General features: G+C 35.1%; 2 protein-coding genes and 1 pseudogene across 3 annotated transcripts; 2 read left to right on the top strand and 1 right to left on the bottom strand.

Moving 5' to 3' along the window:
• Window positions 1-299: 299 nt before the first annotated feature.
• Window positions 300-7856, bottom strand: LOC147290882 (3-hydroxyisobutyryl-CoA hydrolase-like protein 1, mitochondrial). The gene is made up of 14 exons (XM_086237636.1): window positions 7590-7856; window positions 7391-7471; window positions 6943-7011; window positions 6743-6806; window positions 6313-6392; window positions 4825-4908; window positions 3834-3918; window positions 2791-2876; window positions 2528-2649; window positions 2267-2327; window positions 1231-1329; window positions 999-1100; window positions 883-924; window positions 300-635 (listed from the first exon to the last, which is right to left on the bottom strand). The coding sequence occupies exons 1-14, from the start codon at window positions 7713-7715 to the stop codon at window positions 516-518; spliced, it is 1221 nt and encodes a 406-aa protein (XP_086093762.1). The 5' UTR covers window positions 7716-7856; the 3' UTR covers window positions 300-515.
• Window positions 7857-13423: 5567 nt separating this feature from the next.
• LOC147290881 (uncharacterized) lies at window positions 13424-16168 on the top strand (annotated as a pseudogene). The gene is made up of 4 exons (XR_015121312.1): window positions 13424-13616; window positions 13772-13894; window positions 14355-14620; window positions 15773-16168. The product of XR_015121312.1 is annotated as an uncharacterized LOC147290881 (transcript).
• A 5933-nt stretch (window positions 16169-22101) lies between these two features.
• SPL8 (squamosa promoter binding protein-like 8) lies at window positions 22102-24423 on the top strand. The gene is made up of 4 exons (XM_086236221.1): window positions 22102-22300; window positions 22412-23144; window positions 23672-23835; window positions 23982-24423. The coding sequence occupies exons 2-4, from the start codon at window positions 22474-22476 to the stop codon at window positions 24128-24130; spliced, it is 984 nt and encodes a 327-aa protein (XP_086092347.1). The 5' UTR covers window positions 22102-22300; window positions 22412-22473; the 3' UTR covers window positions 24131-24423.
• Window positions 24424-24975: the final 552 nt, after the last annotated feature.

Raw genomic sequence — 24975 nt, 5'->3', positions numbered from 1 at the left:
AGTGATCTCTCACCGGCAGCTCTGCCGGACTCAGGTTTCATTAGGTCCTAGAACTCACTTGGTCTGGATATCTCTGTGAAGAATGCAAGCAACAAAAAAATAAAATTTAGATATACTTAAGCGAGAAAGCTTTCTTATGGAATAAAACTAGCAGTGAAGTAGAAACATAAAAGAACCATATTAACCTTTTGCATGCAAAAGCTTGTCATGTAAAGAATTCATGATGAAAACAACCAAAGATTTAAGAAGAAAAACCCCACCGAGTCTTAAGCTAGAAACATATTTTGATGAAGGTTCACTGGACACAAATCACCAAAATAATGGTTCATTTGATACATAAATTTGTAGGCTCCGCTCCCACTTTTTCAGTCTAGTCCAATTCAACAAGGGGCTAGAAAAATATAACTAGTTACTACGTGGAACTGTGGAACTGTGGAAGAAGATTAATTTAGACAATTCCTTGTAAAATACCATTACATAGAATTAGAGAGAACAATATATTGTGAATAGGTGAACTAGGTGAATGCTTCTCGCAGCTCTGTTGGTAGCTCCAGGTCAGGCTCAAACTCACTAAGAGGGGAAAAATATTGATCCACCATGTCTTCGGATACTTTATCAAGACTTGGAGGATCCCACTGCATAGTTTGGAAACATGATACTGTTACAATTATGAATAAACAATATAGACACTGATCTAAACATGATATATTTGGGGTTACAATATTGCTTTTTGTATTTGAAAGAGAAGCAATACACACTCCAGGCATTTCCATCTCTTTCCTGTTTCCACTTTCTGCATTACTAAAATTTTCAGTTAGATTATCATAAGCCATCTTGGCAATATTGTTTACCCCACTTTCATCAAATGATAAAAGAGGATACCTTTGGTGCAAAGTCCCTTTCCACTAGTCGTGCTCGAATCCCCTAATGAAGATACCATATATAGTCACAAAATCATAAAAGTCTATTTTATTGAAAAGAATTGAGGAATTTTATACCTCGCAAAAGTCGCTGGAAACCTGCTTAGAGATTCCCTGTACAGTCATTCGGTACTCATGGACCAAGCACTGATCAAGGGTCTGAAATCTACCTTCTCTTATCTGAGCCACTTAAGAATGAAGGATCAGGCCACATATATAATGCAACAGTTTTTAACCAAAGTTGCCTCAAACATGAGAGAATAGAGAGAGAGAGAGAGAGAGAGAGAGAGAGAGAGAGAGAGAGACTCACAGATCTCAAGGAAACCTTTAAACTCAATGGTGAGACTTCTTTAAGTCTCATTAGAGTAGAAATGCACCATGCATCAGTTGTTCTACCTGCCTCACATTCCTGAAGTTTGGTTTTTAAAGCGCACAATCAGATGCCATCCAAGAGGGTATAAAGTGATAAGGATCATTAAATATCCCCTCAATGTTGGAAGTAATCACTTCCAAAAGAAAAAGAGGGAGAGAACCGAAAGATGATAGTGAAAATGAAACTCTTTTGAGTTTCTAAAATTTTTGGAGGTAGCTGAAGAATTAGTGATGAAGTTCAAATGTGTAGCAAAATCAGATCACCAATTTGGTTTTTTCATTCATTGGACGTACTTTATAAAAATAAAAATAAAATGATAGCACCATCTCAAGGCAATGTAGCAACCCTTTTAAAGTGAGAACCAACTGCACCAAAAATTCCAAAGGAACTGGGCCCTGAAGATTTCATGCATCATCTAGAAATTTTTGGATTTTCTCCATGCACATCTCCAAAGTAGGTGCTTGGATTGGCTCATTAGAAAATTGCCTCCTTGATAAAATAAATCTGTCTCGAAATAAATGAAATTAACTTATATGCTTCTTCACCAGTCTAATTTTCTGTATAGAAAATATTTTATCTATAATACTATGAAGAGAATACTCTTTACCAATCATCACACAGGAAATGCCACATAAACCCTATTATTTAAAACAATCTTAATAATAGTTATAAAAGCTAAGGATAGTATGGTAATCACATTACCCCATTTCTTTTTTCTATTCAATTATATGTAAATCCACATTAGTTTCTAATTGGTTCTTACTTTTACTCTCATTTTCCTTCTTTCAACCAATTCACTTTTATCCCGCATACACCTTCTTTCTTCCTACTCTAACGCACATCACATTGCACACACATAGCATGTGCATTATACTTCTAGTTTTAAGAAAGAAAATTGGAGAAAGTTAAAAACATCATGATGCCCTAATGATTCTTAACTAAAGAGAAATTAGAAAGCCCAATACATGCTTACCAAGGCATCAATGATTTCTTCAACTGTGTCATGGCTGAAACATTTATCAAGTAATTCGATCCTATACAAATCAGACATGTAAATATAAGATAATTAAAAATCAATATATAGATTGAAGGAGCACACGATATGAAAGGTTTTTACAATAAACATTATACATTTAAATTCGTTCTAAATTATGGAATGTAAGGACAGTTTGTACATACTCTAAAATGTCAACTAAAACTACTATCTGAAGGGTTTTGTACGATTAAAACAAACCTGTGAAGCACAGTTTTCTTATCTGGATGAACAAGTTCCCCATATTTTTCTAAGGAAGTTTCAATGACGGAAGGATCATCAGTGACTAATTTCCCAAGTTCTTCTTCAATCAATGGAAGCCTCTAGGATACAAGGAAACAAATTACACCAAGGTTTCTTTAATATAAAACAAAGCTAGATACACCAAATTATCAACAACAACAAAAAAAGATTGACCAAAAATGTTTGAAAAAGAAAATGTGGAAAAGGGTTCTGAAATTAACTGAACTATGCAAATAGTGTGTTGCAAGCCCACAGGCAATCATGTCCGTTCCGTTGAGTTTTTCACCTGTAAGAGCCAAAAACTCCCCTACAAACAAGAACGGACATAAGCAGAGGACATTTGGAAAAGTAAATAAGGGTTGTCAATCTCTGATGCAACGATTTACTATTTTGACACAGTTTGACGTCCAGAATGAACCTAAATAATGCCATGAAGAACCTTGAAAACATTACCAATGTAAAACAACCTCCAATAGCAGTAGAACTGTGCCATTGCACAGACATTTCTTGTATAAATGTCAATGGTGAAGATGACATATTACTGAGGCCAAAAAACCAAGTCCAGCTTCTTATCTACTTTGTCAAAAGAAAGCAACAGCTGTGACAGTTTTCTCAATTCCTCATAAAGCACAGTATAGATGTGTTCAGAGTTCAAAACCAAATTCAAGGATGAATTCGCTCCAAGAGTTTGCTAATTGTTATGCAATCCCCTTCATCTTTTTAACAAGAATAACTATCCAATTAATTTGAGAACACTGCAGAAGAAAATTAAGTAAACCAAGGGAAGAAAAGCAAAAGAAGACTACTAGGTACACTAGGAGGAAGAAAACTAGAAATGGCCAACTTAAAGGTTAAATGAACAAAATGTCCTACAGAAGTACAAGCTGAAGCACATTAACTTCTTTCAGTTGTCTTAAACAAAGAGGTAAAATTATATCAAGTCTAACACTCCTAGAGGTCATCTTTCCCTAAATAACCCCCAGATGCATCCTCAAACTCAGAAGAAGAATCAAGATGGATAGATTGAGTCAATAAGGGCAGCATGGATGTGAAATCCTTGTAAGAATCTCCAAAGAGATTGTCCATAATAACTATTGGAGTTTGAAATCACATAAAATATAATAAAAATTCCAACGATTAATTCTTATTTAAATACATATACTCCATCTATTTGAAAATAGAAAAAACTATTTTCTTTCGCTGTTTTTTTTTTCTTTTTACTATGAAAAATAATCTAAAAACCAAGTTAAACATGCAAGCATACCTAAGTGACCTGGTAGATGTGAGAGGTAAAAGGATGCCCCAGCATCTGGATGGAAACCAATTAGAGTTTCAGGGGTAGCAAAAACCTGCAAATTGCAAGGATGCAATATAAATGCTTCTACCAACACACCAACGAACACAATTTTTCTTTCTAATCCTTTTGAATAAAAGATAAAGCAGAAGTAATATCCTCAACTGCTTGGTTGGACTCCTCTGTGTCTATGGTGAATAGAGAATAAAGATCCTACTACTTCAGTAATTAAAATTTGAATACTCAAATATAATATTGAGCAAACCAAAAATTTCTGAATTATGCAAATAAGGCTATGTACTCAAATATAATATTGGGTAAACCAAAAATTTCGGAATTATGCAAACAAAGCTATGTACGAAATGGCTGTATCATCACAAGTACACAGCCAGTGTGTGAGCAAGAAAAATGAGAAGGAAGAATACTGACTAGTGAGAGTTCCTTCTATCTTTTTTCTTTCCCTATGGATTTCAAATAAGTACAGCATCAGGTTTGGGTTGATTATACATAACTTCCACAGAAAAATGGACTATATGATGTCTTTTTGGTAAATACATTATGTGAAGATATATGATTCCCACAGTTTGAGTTAGTTTCAACTTCGCAATAGGGAAGGGGGCGGGGGGTTAGCACACGAGTTACATAGTTAACAGAAGAACCAGATTATAAATTGCAACTTTTAATGAAGACTTCCTGAAAAACCTCAGAGACTTTTGGCCTAATTACATTATTCCCAAACACCTCAACCAATGTCTCAGCCCCATTTCTTACATTAATAATTAGTGTGAGCCATTCAAACATGCTCAAGTCATGAGGGGCTAGTCATATAAATGCTTGAATGTACTGAACAAACTGTGTAAATGCTGAAGTCGCAACTAGATACATTAGGACACTTTTGCAAAGTGAACAAATATCTATAACAGAGAAAATAATAATGTGTACAAGTATCCCTGTTACATACAGTTTTATCAGTTGCAATACGGAATGTCCCAGGGATTGAGACTCCAGCACCACCACCCATGGTAACACCATTCAAGATAGCCACCTGCAAGTAATAATGAATTAGAAATATAAAAAGAAATTAACTTTAACTCTCTGTTGAAGGTTGGGAGAAAGTTTGCTACAGGTAAGAAACTCTTTTCAGTCAGATAGTGGAGGTGACAGCATACTAGTTTCATGCGCTTTCCCTAATATTTTCTTGATTCCTTGATCTTTGAATTTTCTAGACACTATTTCTTCTCATATACTGCCTGCCTAAGGGCTCATATAAACTTGAGCATTTACATTTCCTTTCTAATTTTACATATTCCCCAAGCCCACTGTTGGCATGTAATATTATATCATATTTTCTTTGTGTACAAGAACTTGAAGATTATGGAAAGGTCCAACCACCTGATTTCATGTTTCTTTGCTTTGACAGGTCCATATTTACATACCTGATTCAAGGGCCTTAATTAGTTCACACACACAGATACTGTCCTAAACCCGGGAGCCTAAATCCTAAATCCTAAGCCCTAAAAGGGTGCTGTTCGAACGGCAAGCTTCTTATTGTTTGAACGACAAAGACTTACCGTTCAAATGACAACGGATCTCACAGTCCAAGATTCCATCTAAGAAGCGCTGTGCAGTGCCCAAATACACCAATAAATAGTATATTAAAGCCTCAACATTAATTGTTGACTAACCATAAGTTACGCAATAGCATAATCCTCTTGAGTATATTATTACACAATAACCTTCCACAACTCTTAATTTAAGTAATTCATCCTTTTGAAAATAGCTTATTGCGCACATGATATCAATGCCATAAGATTGTAATACTTATAGAAGATTAACAGAACTCATCTCAATCTTAGCCATATCTCCAAGAAAACAAGGCTCACTCATACAAAACGCCAAGAAACCATATTTCACAAAATGAAGACCCTAGCATTGAGATTTGGAAAAAATTTCTAAATTGCCTTCCATCATCTCAACTCAACAGTGGTGAACCACAACTAAAATGTTATGAAACACTTACACCATAGAAGAGTGGAAGTAATATAAACACAAGAAAGACACAAAAGAACCACAAAAGCACTAACACACTTTTTTGTAGAGGACTTTTGAGTATATCACTCAAAAACAAGCTCACAACATTTGCAATAACACACGCATGGGGACACCTCCACAATTGCACACCACACTTCTCCCCAACACTCTCACTTTTTCATCTAGGACTCCTACTTCTCTAATGCATAGAACAAGAGTATTTAAGGCTGTATTTATAGGTGCTGAATGCTGACAACTTTGCCAACTTGAAGAACCTTTGTCCAATCAAGAACAGAGGTGTAGGAGAGTTCTAGAGTAGTGGTTGTTTGAGCTTATCCAGCTAAGTGATAAGCATGACGAGAGAGAGAGAGAGAGAACCATAGATTTCAATATAGACTCAAGAATGATGAGTACTCACATTTGGCTTTAAACATGTACCAAGCAGATATACAAAAGTATATACTGCCCTAAAAAATTCCTTAGAGTCTTCTATTTTCCCTGCACAGAGTAAACCAAAGTGTACAGGGCTGTTATGAATATAATTGTCTAACAGTAAGAAGAAAGAAACCAACTGGACAATAAAAGAGTGTAGTGTATAGCCCATAACCAGCAACTGAAAATATACATATTATTGGTGTACATTTTGAAACGCACATTCTGGAAACAACATGATATCATAATCTAATTGCATCCTCTTTCAACTGATCGCATAAAGTGAGAACTTTCTTTTACAAACTTGACATAAATAATGACATTTATGCCATAGAAAGATGTTTAGGAACTTATAAACTTATTGTAAGAGGAAAATCTAGTTATCTGTGTCTTAATAGCAAAATCAGATGAGTCACCTTTGTTTATCCAATGATAGAGAGAAACTATATCTCCACCAGCACAAAATGCCCTGCCACTGCCCTTCAAAAATTCAAAAAATTTGTAAGCTGCCACTTGTGTAATCACAGCTAAGCAACATCAGTGAAAGCATTGGACAAAAATACTAGCTTATGTTAGAGAACTTAACAAGTGGCAATAGAGGAAAAATAAAAACTACCTTCATTACAGTAAAGCCAATATCAGGGTTATCTTCCCAGCTTCTGTACAGTTTCTGCAACCTGAACCCCTATATAATCATTATGGACTCCTTAGTAATGGTGCCACCCAAACCAAACAATCGAAACTAAATGTAACAATGTGCGGCACACAACATAAAATTGAGTCAGTTGGAACTTGGAAGTAAATCAGCTAAGCACAGTAGCACACTACTATACCTTATAAGAGTCAACCAAACACCCAAAAATCAGTGACCCAGATAATCAAATATAAACATGAACAAATTGGGATCAGATAACAACTAAAATACACAGTTCCAGGAATTGGGTATTTACCAGTTAGCCAAAAGACAAAAAACAACTTCACAGAATGAAACCAAACACAACCTTAAATAACAATTAAGAGTATTATAAAAATAAATAATAATCACTTTATAAAAGAAAGCACACCATTGAAGTAGTGAGAGCATTGAGCGCTGAAGGTCTGTTGAGAATCGCTGTTCTGGACCAAGCGTTGCCTTCAACCAATACCTGAGAGAGAGAGAGAGAGAGAGAGAGAGAGAGAGAGAGAGAGCATGTCAGTTACACAATTGATAGCTTAAAATAGAAAGAATAGAGAAAAGGGTAAATTACTAAATTAGAAACTCACTTGATGGTCCAGATCATCGTTAAGAGCAGCTTCTGGGAGAGAGCAGAGGCCTCTGCAATGGCTGAGGAAACTACAACTGCGAAGGCCGTGCCTTGCCAATGAAGCTGCCTTGATCCTCTGCGTCATTTTGTTTCCAAATTCTTCTCGAACCTACTACTGAGTCAAGACGGTCGATCAAATTTGTGTGCGTCTAAGTTATGATAGCAAAATTATAGAAGCGCAGTGTTGTCAGGCCTTCAATTTTCGCACCTCTTCAATTTGTAAAGAAAGTTAGGCACCGTTTGAATTGACGTGGAGGACCGAAAACCTGCTGTGTATGATAATTCTCAATCACCTACAGCAATTTTGGTGCTTGGTAAAAAAATAAAAAATTACTTTTTTCCACAATTCTCAACTCCCCACAACAAAAACAGAAAGCAGGTTTCTAAGTGCTTTTGAAAGCTGCAGTGACTCACAGCAACAATGAATATTTTATTTTACTCATAATATCCTCATTGATTTCTATGATTTTTATTTGTTTATTTTAAATTAAAAAATATGTCTATTGGTAGTTATATTTTATATTGTGATAATTAATTATGATATTTTATTTATAGGATTAAAATTATAATATACCTAAAAAAATAATAGGCATACTTATTTAATAATGTTGTTCTTAGAAAAATTAATGCTAATAAAAATTTGTAGTCAAAAATTTCAAAAACAAGTAAAAAAACATATTATTTTTACCAAACAAATAAGTGAAATGCACTTTCAACATTATGTCTATTTTAGTAATTATACACAGTCACAGCATTTTTATATTAACATTTACCAAACACTTTGATACTGTTTTTTGCACTCACAACACTTTTGAAAACATAGTTTACCAAACATTCAACTGCTTTACTTTACAGCTGACTTTACTTCACAACTGTTTTACTTCACAACTGTTTTTTCTCACAGTAATACCAAACTGACCCTTAATCCCATCCAAGATTACTCTACGATGGGCCTAAAAACAAATGTAAAGGTGTCAAACGGATTGTGTTGTATTATTGATTCGGTCTATTTAAATTTGGCTCATTCATTTAATAATGTTTTCTGTTTGTGCTAATCTAAATAGCAAATAGCTAATATCTAGATTCGGAATAATGTTAAAAGAGTTGTGCCTAATTTGGGCCTATTTTGTTTGTGTGTTCGTGTTGTGCTCGTGTCGTGCTTGATAAGCTAAAAACTTCAGTCCAGCTCGATCCATTTACTCGTGTCGTGTCGTGCATATTTTAATCGTGTCATACTCGAGTCAGTCTGGCCCGTTTGACACCTCTACTTACAATTCTTATCTTATTTGTGCTTGTGTCATGTTCATGCCTATCTTAAATAGGATGTCCCACATAATATTTTTTATTTTGAGCTTTTAAGGTTATAAAACTTATTTTACATAAAGTTTTTTCTTTTACAAATAAATATTATTTTTTTTATTTGAAAAATTAAATGTATTAGTTGAAAAGTTCTTTAAAAAGGGAAAAAACAATGTTATACAAAACGTGCATAATTTGGGGTTATTTCGTGTTTATGCTAGTGTCATGCCTAATGTGTCAAAAGATTTAATTTAGTTTGACTCATTTACTATTATCATGCCGATTCACTATATTTCATATTCGTACATGCCATTTTAATATTATTGTCCTCGTATCCATTTCACCTTTATTAAATTTCTCAAGAAAATTTACCAACCTAATAAATGTGGACTTCGTAAAGTTTTAATTTTTGTTTAAGGAATAATGGGATAAAGCTGCCTTGATCCTCTGCGTCATTTTGTTTCCAAATTCTACTCAAACCTACTATCAAGTGAAGATGGTCGATCGAATTTTTGTGCATCTAAGTTATGATAGCAAAATTATATGAGCATAGTGTTGTCAAGGCCTTCAATTTTTGCACCTCTTCAATTTCTAAAGATGTTAATCTCATCCTAGATTACTCTACGCTAGGCCTAAAAACAAATATAAAGCTGTCAAACAGATTGTGTCTTATTAATTCGGTCTATTTAAATTAATTTGGCTAGTTTATTTAATAATCGTTTTGTGTTTGTGCTAATTTAAATAGCAAATAGCCAAAATCTAGGCTTGACACTATTCACAATCCTTATTTTATTCATGCTCGTGTCATGTTCATGACCTACCTTAAATGGGCTATCTCACATACTCTTTTTTGTTTTAAGGTTAGAAAACTTATTTTACTTAATTTGTTTCATTTTTACAATTAAATATTTATGTTTTTCCTTGAAAAATTAAATTATTTTATTGAAAACTACTTTGAAAAGGGAAAAGACAATGTTATACAAGATGTGCCTAATTTGGGCTCGTTTCTTGTTTGTGCTAATGCCGTGTTTGATGTACTAAAATATTTAATTCGGTTTGACTCATTTACCATTATTGTACTCGTGCTGATTCACTATATTTCATGTTCGTGTTGTGTCATGCTCATTTTAATATTATTGTCATCGTGTCCATTTCATCTTTACCAAATTTCTCAAGAAAATTTACCAACCTAATAAATGTGGACTCAGCAAACTTTTAATTTTTCTTTAAGAAATGAGAGTTTTTTTTGTTAAGTTTCTACCGAAAAGGGAATGATGATGTGAGAAATCTCAAACTAATTGTGTAATTAATACTACTCTTTTGAATTTATCTCCACGTTTAGATCATCAACCTTATCATTTTCTATAATCCCTTTTGTTTTGTTCTTCACGGCCCTTCAAATCAGGTTTGCATTAGTATAAATATAAAGTTGTTTGAATGAATAATCACAATTGAATTGAAGTTGTAAATGTTAAATTAATAACTTGTAGAAAGTAAAATGTTGCAAGAGAGAGTGAGCTAAGAGAGACCGATAAGTGAAAGGCAGGTAAAAGAAAAAGAAAGTCTTTAAAAATTAGAGTGTGGGGTTGGAGAACAAGAGAAGATAACGTGGTGGTTAGTGTGTGTAGTGCACTCGCAAAGTTAGGGGTCTCAGATTGCAAAACGGACGCTACTATCGGGCTCATAATCAAAAATACAGTTGGGAGGAACTTTCCTCAACGACCGGATCCGTCGTACGCCACCGCCACGCGCCAATGGTGCGAGTGGGGGTTGCTGGCGAGTATTGTTTTTCCAGTTTTTATTTCAATTTTGTCTAAACGTTTAACCTATCAAATCTCCACCAAATATCACAATATTATACTCGTTTTGAAAGTATGCATCTTCTCTTTACAATCATATAAACATCATTCAAAAAGAAGCTCTAAAACTCAAGATAATGCCACAAAGTAGGTACCTGAAACTGTCAAAATTATTTTTTAACTTTCAACCTACCTAAATTTCCTTCGAATTCAACACCTCAAATCTGGTTCTTAAGCTTCTAAAAACATCCCAAATCAATCACCCAACCTCGAAATGATCTAGAAATCAACATCTCATTCAAGAACCTAAACCCCAAAAATGACACCCCATCCGAATTCTTCCTCCATTTTTAATTCATTTCCTATGTTAGTCTGCTATAAACGTCTCTAACCTCAAATTAAACTTCACAAATAATAGAAATATAACCAAACGTAATTTCAAATAAAAACAGAGGGTTTATGAAAACATTTTAAACTTACCTTCTTTCTCCTTTCTTTCTCTTTCACTCTCTGTTCTTCCCTTCTTTCTCTTACTCTCTTTCTATTCTTGTAGTCTTCTTTCTTTCAGGGTTCCTCTTTCCTTCTCTCTCTCTCTCTCTTTTCGGTTTTGTCCAAAAATGCTAGCTGCTCTCTTTTGTTTTTAAACCCAGCCTTATAACATCAACACGTACAACATCACACACCACCGCCTAACACACACACCACCGCACAACACACACACACACACACAAAACACTAGAATTAAGTTGCTTACGTCCAGCAGCTTCCTCTTTTTTTTTTAAGTAAATAAGTATATATAAATACAAAATATACAAATAAAATATAATTATAATTAATTTAAAATAGTTAAACACAATTTTGTTTTTTCAAAAATCTAGGTTATTAACGTATTACAAAACACTTTACTACTGGTTTTTAAAAAGCCATATTCTTCCTCCTTCTCAAACCCAAAAAAAAAAAGCCATATCCTCCAATCAATATGAGAGTTCCTAAGTGTTCAGCTTCATATAGAGCTTCTGGAATTGTAATTGTCCTGTATTTATAAACAACAGATGAGTAGACTATTTGGTGGAAGACCATGTTCAAATATCACGTACATATTCATCTCCTGAAACATGTCGTGCAAGATCGTGAATGACATCATTCATTTTGTATACAACCATCACATACCTCTACTTCTTGAAAAAAAGACATCCACAACAAATCGGCAAAGTATTCATCACCAATGTACATGTCTTCTGGCCGCTTGTTACCTTCTTGTAGAATTAAGTCTTCTGCCATCCACAAAAGAATTAACTTATGCTTCTTGAATTCATAATTTTTAGGAAATATTGAGCAGAATTAACGTATGCTTCTTGAAATTATATTGCATCATTATATGCCAATTGAGCAAGAGTCGTCTTGCCAATTCCTCCAATACCAATTATCGGAATATACACATTGCATATCCTTGTTGATAATTAAGCTTCAGAAGATAGTAACAGTTTGACTAACTTCTCTTTCTCATCCTCTCTTCCATATATCTCTGACTCAATGACAAAAGAACTAGTCTCCCTTTTATGATCAGATCGTCGAACTACCATACTAGGCTTTCGAAAATTAAACTTAAAAAGTTAAAACAGTCCCTCACTAATGCCTGGAGCACCTTTCTAACTTTGTCAGCATCTATATATTTTGGAATTGGAAAATGTATATATATATTATCTAGTTTTTCAGGACCCATGATGGTTTCTTTAGCAGCAAAGAAGTTGAGAAGGTCCTCAGCATCATGAGCTTCACTCTTGAGCCTTGACAACCAAAGTCTGACAGCTTTGTTGGTCAATTGTTGCTCCTCTGCATCTTCAAGAGTAGCTTGAACCATCATTAAGGCATGTTATTGTAAGCTCTGTAGGTTGTCCTTGAGATTCCAGATATCAGCTTTTGTAGGACTGTGGATGCTAGTCTGTTAAAGATCACTTGCAAAGCTGGGGATAAAACTATGTCTGCCACTTCTTGCTGCAATAAACTAAAACAAGGCCCAGATGAGGATGGTTAGTGTTAGACAAGCCCTTAATAAGCCTTAAATTGAATGAATATGAAGCAATGAGGCTAGGATGATTGACTTCAAGTCAAGGTCTTTGATGTCTAGCTTTGTAAATGTGTCCCACTTTGAAAAATCTTCATCCAATTATATGTTAACAAGCACAGTGGTCCACATATAAAAAACACTGTTATAACACACCCACCAGAGAAAGATAATTTCATTTTCTTTCCTCACTGTCATTCGATCCCTACTTTTATTGGTGAAAGACTAGGAAACCCATGGCAGGCAATATAAAAACCTAAACTTTTCTTCCTTTTTTGTCTGTGTTGACATTATGAACTTAAACCTCATCCAAGAATGAGCTAGCTTCAAACAACATGAACCAGAGAGTAAAAACATTTTCACAAGAATGAAGAAACTACAATATTTTCATGGTTCTCTAATAAAAGTGTAATGTACCTCAAGATACTTCCATCTGAAAGACTATGTAGCCCATTGTAAGTTTGGTCAGCTTCACAAAACCCAAACACAGGAAATAACATTAAATCAGGAGAAAAGGGAAAAAAAAAAAAAGATGGGAAGAACATATGCTTTGTGGTGTGGGTTACCAGGCAAAGATTTTGTTTTTATGGTTTTGCAGGATAGCCATATAAAGACCCAAATTTTAAATGGTGATAGTATGCCCACCCAAGCCCAACTCCAACCCATATTTTAAGCCCAATTCCTTATGCCATTTACTTTACACCTCCTCTTTCATCAAAAGAGTAAAGACCTCCTCTTCCTCTCTCCTTTTCTTTTCTCAGCTCCAGTCACTCCTCGGAAAACCCTACTACAGAGCTTATTGCAGTTTCAGTTAAGTTATTAGGTATGTTTCTCAGCGTATATATCTATGTAATTTTCACTTGGGTGTTTTTATTTTTCAAAACTTTTCTTTGACCCATTTGTTTCTCTGTATTGCCTCTCCTTATCATTAATCAAACCCATCTAATAAATTATAGGTATTTTTTTATGATGTTTCAGTTATAGAATTAGGTGGGTTATCTTGTTGAGAATTCAAAAATGGATGAGACCATGAAGCAATTCCAGAAGAGCTTAATTGAGCTCGAGACTGAAGCTGATCATCTCCTTCTAGCTCGACTCCAGGTAATTCATTCCTCAAGATCGTTTCTTAGAAACATGTTTGTTTTATCTTTGAAAATTAATGCTTTGTAATTGTAGCTGACAAGTTGGAAATTTAAACTCAAGGACAATAACACATTATAAGTGTCAAAAACAAATTGAATTAGAGAATTGGAACCAGAATATTATTTCTTATCTTTATGAAGAAGATGGGTGATTAGATACTGCAGATTATATGAAACTTTCGAGTCAAATTAATCAATTCCGATGTTGTTATTTGTCTTGGCTAAATTGTTCGAAAATTTCCCTTTTGGTTCCTTGATAAGTGATATATTTATATTGGTTTTTGTTAATTGCTCAATCCCAGTACAGTTCAGTGGCTTTAATGTGTAAACAAATCCAATTTTGTTAAAAATTAATGTATTTTATTTGGTCTTGTTATTGGGAAAATGGAGGCATTATGATTTTTATGGTGAAAATGCAGCTGGTTGAAAATGACAGGGTGTGGTGGGAACAGAGAAGCACTTACATCTCTGAGGAAGATAGCTCGGACAACCAAGACTAGTGTTCCATCTCCTTTTGAGTCGATAATGAAGGAGATTGGGCGGCCTCAATCAAGACCTTTGGTGAAGGAGGTATGCCCCACCTGTGGCAACCATGACTCAAATGAGCGCACGTAGATGATGTTCCCAGGAACTGATGTCTTTGCAAGGATTCCATTTCATGCTGCCCATACCATCTTGGAGACAGGTTCTCTCTCAGGCCTCTCAAGAAATATTTTATCAAGGCTTTGTTAAGTTTAAGAAATTTGGCATTGTCAATCATAAGGGTAGACTTTTGATTTCAAAACTTGGTACTCTATGTAATAATGAAATTGAATCTGATATCTATGTTTTTAACCTTAGCAAGCAGTCATTTGTTTCGTTAGGTTGCTTTTTTCCTACTGATATCTGATATCTATGTTTTGAAGATTCTTCACTGCTCAAATCAACAAAACCACATTCCCATGAATGGAAACGCTTTCACTATGATGTCATGTCCTTGTGCCTTGGTGGTAACAGGTGGGATAGATGGTGTAGTCTTAGATTTTCAATTTTTTTTTCTTCTATGTTTATAAAGTTTAGGTGTTAGTTTTCATTCTAGCTGTTCCTTAGAGTTTAGAGGCTTAAACTTTTAAAATTCAGGGACGAAAGTTCAAAACACTAGAGGAGCCCTATTTATATATAAGAATGGTTATCCATGAAGGAAGACCTAGTAGATGCAGGAGTGTTAAAAATTCAGTATTTTGGAATCTGCTCACTCATTTTTGCTCTTGGAAATAAAATCAGAGAATTGATGTTGGTGTTAACTAAACTTGTCAAGATGAAAAACATTAGAACGGGAAAAAAAAAGTCTAACTGTTGAGACTCTAGAGTTACCTTCCATTCAAAAGGCTTATAGATGATCATGAAGATGCCAACATCCATTAATCTCACAAAAGGAAGCTATGCTTGAGATTATATAGGATAAATTCGTATTGAAGATGAGAAGGATCTGTTCATCATCAAATGATCATTAGAACTGTAGGTTTCTTTGTTCCCGCTGAAGGGTTTTCAATCAATCTCTGATTGTGTTCCTCCTGGTTATGTATAATTTCTCAAACGTTACCCTTGAAGCTTCTTGGAGGAATTCATTTAACTTTCTAGATAAACGTGGCTGCAATTGCTGGTCTCTCTCTCATTACTGTCAAAATAAAGTTGGGAGTACAATCATAAACTCAGAATTCATAAGTTATCATAGTTTTTTTTTTTTTTTTTTTTTTTTTTTTTTTTTGTGTTAGTTTCTTTTTTCAAGTAATTATTATCTCATTTTTAATTTCAAGAAATAGATTATGAATCTTTTGCTATTGTCCTTGGGATGCAGATCAAGAACAACTTGACTTTGATTCGAGAAGGCTACAAAGCTTAGTGAAGGATAAGTCCCTTTTGATTTCAGAAAAAGGTGCCCTTGCTGACAAGGTCTGTCCAAGTGTGCTGAAGTCTTTGGTAACCTTGACAGACAAACCAAAATGAGTTATGCTTGATGCAGTGATATTTGATTTCAGTTTAACCTCACATCCACTCCCAGCTAAGGAGAAATGAGTGAACATTAGTCTCCCGGGCTAGCATCAGTAATCTCTCTACCTAGTATCGATCAGTAGTGTAGCCAGTGTGTAGACTAGTGTTTGTAATTGTTCCAGTATTTGCTACTCCTTGTGCTGCTAAAATCAGCATTTACCTCAATATGGGGATTGATTATAACAGAAAAGCTAGAAATTGTCACATACTATAATACATGGTTACTACTTGTTGATGGCTGTTTGAACACTTTGCATCCCCCTTTTGAGTTTTGACACTTGCAAAATAGGAAATATATGATGTATGAACCAATTGAGGGATTCCTGTAAGATGTTATATTTTGCAAGGTTCCATGAGTCCTAGAGTCTAAAGTTGTTATATTTGTCATAATGCCCATTTCCCCACTTGGACATCAATAGCAAGACTCATGATTTCCATAGCACTTTAATTTTTGTGCATGTTCTGCAGGATACCCAGACATTAGTGCATCCTGTTATATCTTTTGGCTTTCTTTGTCCTTTTAGTGCCAAGTTTACTTCCCTCCCAAACTACAAAAGATACCAGATTACCAGTCAGGTCTAGGGACCATTTTGTTTCATATGTTAACTAGCTGTGTGGAAGTTTCGTGTGCAGTTGTGCACTGCCAGTATAATTGAAGATAAATGCAATGGGGCTTTGTCTTGTTTTCAGGCTACTATCACCCAGTCACCCTTCTGAAGGTTTCCACATTGTACGGAATGCTTTACAGGAACTTTCCCCATTTTTATGTTTTATGTGCAAGTTTGCTCTTATCATATCGTAAATATGACCATTGATTAAGTCGACTCTAAACCAATCGGATGTGCAATCAAAATTCACAGTCTCAATTCGGGTTGAGTTGGAAGTAACAATTCCGGTTCGGATTGGAGTTGGGTTTGGACTAATAAAATCCTCAACTCAGCTCCCAACCAAAATATATTGGTTGAGTTCATGTTGATCCAATTCAAGTTGCACCCAGTTAATTGCATTGGATAAATACTTTTAAAAAAAATGATAAAGTACCTCACCTAGGCAATTGTTTGGTTACAGGATTCTTGATCGTGCCAGTGCCTTCTTTTTATGTGGAACAAAAACCAAAAGTTAATATTGTCATAAATGGGATATATAAGTACAATTAGAGGAGGGACGTTATAATCGACTTGAATATCCAGAAGATGATATATAGTGACTCCATATATAATGTATTAATGCGTATCCTACTCATGATTTGCATTGTCGCACGTACTACCAATGTCCAGGTCATGTAGGAATATGAACCGTGCAAGAAACAAAAAAAAAAACAAAAAGAAAAAAGAAAAAAAAAAAAAAAACTTATATGATCATGATTCAACTTTAATGGTTTTTGTTTGTTTGTTAGATTGCATATCCTGTCCTGTAAGGTAGGCCTGATTGAACTTTAGTCATTATAGTTATAATTTTAACAAACTTATTACCCTTATAATTTGCTAACATTTTATGACCAAATTTATAATTTTTTTCTTTTAACATATTTGTTGACATTCTCAAAAAATATATATATATATATATATATTGGTTGACAAATAGAAAAAGTAAATTTACCCTTTATCATGGCACAAATTTACATTTTTGCCTCATTAGCTTCCCTTATTTCATCATGAAATTAGGGTGAAAATTCACGTTTTCTATTCAAGCATTAATATGAAAAAAAAAAAAAAAAAAAAATGTAAGTTTGGACCATATCGGACAAGTTAGCAAACTATAAAGACCACAATAAACATGTTGAAATGATAATCAAATATTTATCTTTTTTCTCTTTGACAGCCTTCTATTTATTCTTTCGTCACTATCGTTTCCATTGTGCAAATTGCCATTGCAATAAAATATGGAGACATGTTATTTAGACATCGCTTTCTCTCCCTCCTCAACTGATGAAACATTTATAGGTGAATGGGGTTAAACCATAAAGATATATACGTAGTTGGGAGAATGGATTTATCAACTTGGTGAACTACAAATTACTACGCAACCCTTGTTGACCATTTTTTCTTTGCAGAAGGAAGAATAGAGAAGGGGCATGCTTTGTGCCAAAATTAGCTATATGTCATTTTTTCTTTGATCAAAAGATATTGGATGATGGAGAATTCAAACTCGAAATCTTAGATATAGGGATAAATGTTGTTAGCCACGGGTTATAAGCCTCCACTTATGCCTGTTAGATAAAAATTTATCTATCATAGATGTATACACTAATATTTTTTTTTTAATTACACATTAGGTTACATGATAAAAGAGATAGAGACAATAAGTGTATACACCTACTTCTAGACTTGATCTGTAGTTTCACCTGCATCTACACTTGATCTGCAGTTTCACCTGCATCTACACCTAATCTGCAAGTAGTAGCAAACTAATAAGCGTATATGTATTTGGCAGCTAAAAAATGTAAATCGAAACTGATATTGCAATTACAATTGAAACTACAATTGCAACTGCAACTACAATTGCAACTGAAATTATAATTACAACTAAAATTGCAATTATCCTAGACCACATACTAGTTATTTCATATGTATTTACACTTGATCTCCAAGCGGCAGCAAGCTAATAAATGCAAATGAATGTTACAACCGCAAATGCAAACTACAACCATGAATACAAACTGAAACTGCATATATAAACCATAAAAATACAATCAAAACAATAATGCAACATACATGATTTCCATAGAATGCCAAAAATTAATACTAAAACCAATTTTCAATATCGTCAATTTCAAATTGAGCACCAACTAAATCACAAATCGAAAAAACATCTACATCAATCCCAAAAAAAAAAACCATATTTACAAATCACAGCACAAAAACAAACCAAAATAAAAAAAATTAAATCAAATAATAAGCAACCAAAAAAAAAAACCTCACCTACATTGATCAGATCTATATCGAAAAAATCAACAACAAACTTCATTTACATCGATAATCGATCTCAAAAAAACTAGATCTACAAATCATAGCACAAAAATAAGCTAAAATCAATAAAAATTGAAAATCGGACCTGAATATGTGACTTCAAACATAAAAAATATATATATCAAAATATGAAAGAAAAATTTAAAAACAAAGCAAAATAAACATCAAATCAAATGCAAGCGAACCTTGAAACTAGCAATTGATAAACAACAAGAAGATCTAACCATATCCAAGACCAAAATCGAATTTAGAGAAGCGAGATCGAGAAACGAGCGAGAGAAGTGAGAGAAGCGAGAGCAAACTGAAAAAAATTAAATCGAAAAATTTGTAAAGCTGCAACTCTTAGTACCTGCCAGCTGGCAAGTAGGCAGTGGCCTGGAGTCAACTTGGAATCAAATGCAATAACCTGATTCTTAATAAAGTGACCTATTTGTTACATATTAATGATTATTGTATTACAACTTAAAAACAATAACTAGTATGTAGTCTAGGATAATTAATTATAATTATTCAGAAAATTTTATATAGGGAAAAAAATACTTTTGGTCCCTGTGATTTCAAAACATCACATTTGATTCCTGTGTTTTATATTGTTTACAATTTTATGACATTTTATAACCAAAATGAAAAAAAAAATCAAATTAAAACTAATGACTTGTATAAACTCGCGAATTTTACTCAAAATGACAAAAAATCATGTATGTAACCTTCAATTTGATTTTCAAACAAAAAATTAAAAATTTGAATTTGTTAAAATTGTTCTCATATTGCAAATAACCAAAAAAAAAAAAAAGAGTTTTGAAATCACATGGACCAAATTTTTTTTCAAGGTAAAACACAGGGATTAAAAATGATTTTTTCCCTTTTATATATGTTTTAGCTAAAAAAGTAGGACAATTACCTTACCCTAATGATTAGTGGCGGATCCATAAATCAACCGTTATGAGTTCAAGATTAAGAAACTCACGATGCATCTCATGTGACTCATCATTTCTTCCCCTTCCTCTAGTCTTTTTTTTTTTCTCTTTTAGACATTTACACAAACACCATGCTTGCATTCTTTGCCCTTGCGCTTGCCACCAAGACCCAAGATTCATGGAGTCAAAATTTTTCCTCAAGTCCAATATTTTTTGGTTCATAGGGTCAATTGACCCTACCCTGCATTTGCTAGTGTTGATGACTTCAGCTAAAAAAGAAAAACCTCTGATAGATATTATCATTGTTGCGAAAATAATAATACTAGTGAGACCACATTTTGGGTAATATCTACTTACATGCATAGCTCTTATTTCTATTAGAGATATAGTACACATTAGTATCAAAATGTGGTGTCTCTAATATTATTCTTACAAAAACACAATAGAACCCAATTAACAGGGAAAACAAGAAAAAATAATAAGAGGATAACCTGAAATTTAGTATGTTTGGTATTCTATTCAAAATCTATTTTTAAAAATTTTATTCTTTATTTCGTCTATATTTATAACTAATAAAAACAAAAAACAATTTTTGGGTAGAAATGTAGAATACCAAACCGCGTAACATGTTATCCCATTGTGATCAAATATGAACCAAACAAATATTTCAATAACAATCCACTTTAAATTGACCATCTGACATGTTTGTAACAACACAATATGTTATACTATGTCTGAAAGACGACATTTCCCTACATAAAATATTAACAACAAAATTTTCATCGAAATTTGATTGAATGAGTTTTGTGGATATGCTATAATTTAGAGGTACATGGTAGGCCTGTTTAGGTGATAGACATGATGGGTTAAGCAGCAACATTTTTATCATTTCAATTTACAAAAGTCTGATCCAACATCAACTCGCAAAATTCGAGTTAGGTCCCTTTCAATAGTTAAGAAACAGAAATCAAAGCTTCTTCAAAACAAAACAAAATTACTAAATAAAAAGAAAAAGAAAAAAAAAAAGAAAAAGTGAAAGATTCAGAAGATCCTGATAAAGGCAAGATGATCCGCTGCGCCAAACTGATGAAACTAGACAAGGCAAAACAGATAGTGGGCCCCATTTTTAATTACCACAACCGCGTTAGAGAGAGAGAGAGAGAGAGTCAGACACTAAACCCACCCACAGGTCTCCACGCACACACACACGGTTTGTGATTTGTGGGTTTGAGGCAACCAATTAACTAAGCTAGCAACAGTCCTTTGAACTCCAAACTCCAAAGTCCTAACTCGTTGGACTCAGAAATCCGACTGCAGTAGCATGCCAAACGGCATGTAAATAGGTGAAATTACATTTTTGTCCCTATAGTTGTAATCAAAACTCCACTACGGTTTGTGTGGGTTTCGATTATGTCGATTCTTTTGTCAATAAGTAGTTTCCTGATGGTTACAATTGGATGATGCATTTTTAATTTTGTCAATTTAATCATTGAAAATAGCTTACGACATGTAGGATTCAAATTGTTTTACTTTTTTTGGCCACATGCATGATTCAGGTTTAGATGGTGATATTGAAGCTAAGCCACCCACAAATTTAAGACTCTGAAATTATAGTTTCATCTCATTGAACTTTTAAAATTTATTGTCTCAACTTACTCCCTATAAATTTTTCTCATGTCTCATATAACTTGAAATTGTCAATTCTACTATTAATTTACCCCATATTAAAAAAATATCAGGTCAATAATTCAAATGATGAAATAGACGAAAATAGCAATTTTGAAGTACAATAAAATACAATCAAAACTTACAAGAGTTTACTGAGACAATAAACTTAAAAAAAATAAAGTGAAGTGAAATTATAATTTCACCGATAATTGTGCAAATAAGTCCAAATCTAAAATACTTTTACTGGTGTGCTTGACTTGTATCAAATGAACAGGGGCAAAAATGACATAGTTGAATGTACAGGGATTTTAAGTGGAAGATGAAGAAAAGTAGATAATTTGGGTATGTAAATAAATATGGGGATGGAGAAAATGGTAATTTTGGAGTTGGGGGAGTTTTGTACTAGTATGACTTTGTACAGTTCTACTCTCTACTCACTCGCTCATCACTCTATCACTGAGTACTACTGACCCACCAATCAATACTCTCTGCACAAGCCGCCTCATAACTGAGTTCCTTCACTCTCTCAGTTTATTAAGTTTTTCAACAGCTCCACCCCTGCAGCCTGGAGCCTAGAGCCTAGAGCCAAACACTTCTACATGACCACGCCATCTCTCTCCAAACAAACATTTAAGCTTTTGGGAGAGAAACAAAGAAATAAAACACACTCTCTCTCCCTCTCTCCCTCCCTCTCTCTGGGTGAGTGCTGAAGGTACAACCCATTAAAGCAGCTAAGCATTCGAGAATTTGGAGAAAAGTAGAAGCAGCTTGCAGACCAGAGTGAGTGAAAGGCTGCAAATGGAAACTTAGGGTTTCCCAACTCTCCCTTTCTTTCTTTTTCTCTCTCTCTCTCTCTCTCTCACTTTCATTAACTGACACAATCTTTTTCAGTTCTGGTTCAGGTTCCCTACAAACGACGTCGTAGTCGGAACGTCTAGGCGGAGGAGGAGGAAATGCTGGACTACGAATGGGGAAACCCCTCCACGGTCATGCTCTCCGCGGACGAACCCGAACCCGTCCCGGGCTCTGACCCGACCCGCAACCACCACCACTTTCTCGACCACTACGCCACCACCCAAGCCTCCGCTTTCAACAACCTCGTCCCTCCACCACCGCAAACTCAGCCCACCTTCGCCCACCATTTTCAACAGGCCCACCAGCTCCACTCCCTCTACGACAACCCACATGCCTACTCAGGCGCGTCCTCCTACGCGCCTCCACTGCATCACCACCCCTCCATGCTGTCCCTGGACCCAATCTCCGGCGGCTCCGGCTCCGGCGGCCACGGGTTCATGCTGGTCCCGAAGAGCGAGGACGACGTGTGCCGGGGTGGGCCTGTGGACTTCGCCTCGAGGATCGGGCTCAACCTCGGCGGGCGCACCTACTTCTCGTCTGAGGACGACTTCATGAACCGGCTCTTCCGTCGGCCCAGACCGGGCGAACCCGGTTCGGCAACCCCCAACAACCACAGCAGCTCCCCGCGGTGCCAGGCCGAAGGCTGCAACTCCGACCTCTCCCACTCCAAGCACTACCACCGCCGCCACAAGGTCTGCGAGTTCCACTCCAAGGCCTCCACCGTCATCGCCAACGGGTTGACTCAGCGATTCTGTCAGCAGTGTAGCAGGTTGTAATGACGAAAATGCCCCTGCTCTAATCATTAGTGTTTTCCCTATCCCGAGGGCATTTACGTCCGTAGAGGATTTATAATTAGTTCCGTTTTCCGTTTTGTGCTTTAACGCATATTGCCGCATAGTAGTGCGTGCTTTGCTTCTAAAAAGCGTACGTTTTAGTTTAATAAAAGCGAGGGGTTATGTTTTGTCCGAAAGGACAAAAGTACCCCTCGCTTGCTGTGCGGGCAAATCAAAATGCCGCTCTCGCTCTCTCCGACAGTGGTTGACGATAATGCCCATGGGAATCGACCCATGCATCCCAATGATTGGCCCTTCCGTACATGTGGAAATCCCGAGGGCATTTGTGTCCGTAAATTTTAGACCCTTTTTATTGCACTTTCCGTTCACGTACTGTGTGCTTTGCTTGTTACAGAAAGTAATTAACTATTAGTAATAATTCTCTGGTTCATCATTATGACTAATAATTAATGATCATGTAATTAAATGCATTGTTTGGATTATCTTGTGAAAATTGTTGCAGATTCCATCTTCTCTCGGAGTTCGATAATGGAAAACGGAGCTGCCGGAAGAGATTGGCCGATCACAACCGTCGACGGCGGAAATCCCAGCAGACAAATCAAGAAAATCAAAACCCACCACAGCTTCTGGAAAGTGCCCGAAATTCATCTTCAGATAATGTTACAAGTAAGTATATAACTTCACAAATTATCGATCATTTTTACATTTAATTAATTAGCATGAATTATATATATGTATGTGTGTATATTTTCTATTAGTTAATGTGAAATTGAATTTTCGTGTATTTGGTTTTTTTGGGATTTGATTTGTAGGGTCTCCACCGGAATCTGCAGGGCATTCGTCATCGGTGACGGTGGCGGTGTCGCCGCCGCGAATGGCGTTGGATTGCTTCAGGCAGAGATCGTATCAGACCACAACTTCTTCAGGGTCATCAAGCTCACTTTTTTTCTCAAGTGGGTAAATAAATGGAGCAGTGTCATTCATTTTATGGAGGGAGCTAGCTAGCTTTGCCAGGAAGGAATTGAAGACTTAATGAAGTGGCAATTACATACGGGAATTAATTAATTGATGCATGTCGTACGTCTATTTTTAATCTTTCCCTAAAATGTCGATCCGTTTTAGTCTGAATGAATATTTTAGTTAGTTACATTTAATTACATGCAGTGTAATTAGTTGAAGCATTACTCTTTTCGAGCATGGTAGAATTTGAGGTTGGTGGGAAATTACATGGGAAGTTTCCAAATTCTAATGCAAGGGTCGATCTGTGTTTGGTTTCAGAGAAAGTTGTGCCTTTTGAGTCTTGTCTTGGTTGCTGGAATTTTCCTGGAAAATGCTGTGAACTGAAGGAAAAAGATAGAAATTGACCGTAGTACTAGTAGCACTAATTTTGGGGAATATAATGACGAATGATAAATAACACTGTTTTTACAATCATGAATTGACCGGCGCTTAAAGTGTGAATGTAAGACAAGTGTTGTATACACCCGATGCACTTAAATAACAACGTGTATATACGATACTACTTTTGCAATAGTTGAGCACATTACCGACAACGGAGGGTGGGTGAAAGAAATAAGAAAAAGGCTCGTATGTAACGGTTAATACAATATTATGTCTATTTTTTTTATTATGTACTAAATTATATGATATGATGAGAAAAATAAATACAAAAAATATATATAATCATGATAAAGTAAGTCTTTTTAATGAAATAAATATTTCACACCACGAAGACCGTCTTGTTAAGGGTGAATGTAAGACTTCGATCTATACCCCTATACCTTTTGATTGAAAAAAATAAAAAGG

This window comes from Dryas octopetala, chromosome 3 (assembly GCF_963921425.1).
Source record: "Dryas octopetala chromosome 3, drDryOcto1.1, whole genome shotgun sequence".
Classification (NCBI taxonomy): domain Eukaryota; kingdom Viridiplantae; phylum Streptophyta; class Magnoliopsida; order Rosales; family Rosaceae; genus Dryas; species Dryas octopetala.
The sequence above is the reverse complement of the archived record's forward strand: the minus strand, read 5'-3'. Positions and strand labels throughout refer to the sequence as shown.

Bases quoted from the DNA above. Each gene is read 5' to 3' on its own strand.
- LOC147290882 (XM_086237636.1), bottom strand. From the start codon at position 7,715: ATGACGCAGAGGATCAAGGCAGCTTCATTGGCAAGGCACGGCCTTCGC. The intron at 1,101-1,230 runs GTGAGTCTCTCT...TAAGTGGCTCAG, and splicing joins TAAAGGTTTCCTTGAGATCT to ATAAGAGAAGGTAGATTTCA. The intron at 925-998 runs GTATAAAATTCC...TATCTTCATTAG, and splicing joins TTTCCAGCGACTTTTGCGAG to GGGATTCGAGCACGACTAGT.
- SPL8 (XM_086236221.1), top strand. From the start codon at position 22,474: ATGCTGGACTACGAATGGGGAAACCCCTCCACGGTCATGCTCTCCGCG. The intron at 23,145-23,671 runs GTTGTAATGACG...AAATTGTTGCAG, and splicing joins TTCTGTCAGCAGTGTAGCAG to ATTCCATCTTCTCTCGGAGT. The intron at 23,836-23,981 runs GTAAGTATATAA...TTTGATTTGTAG, and splicing joins ATCTTCAGATAATGTTACAA to GGTCTCCACCGGAATCTGCA.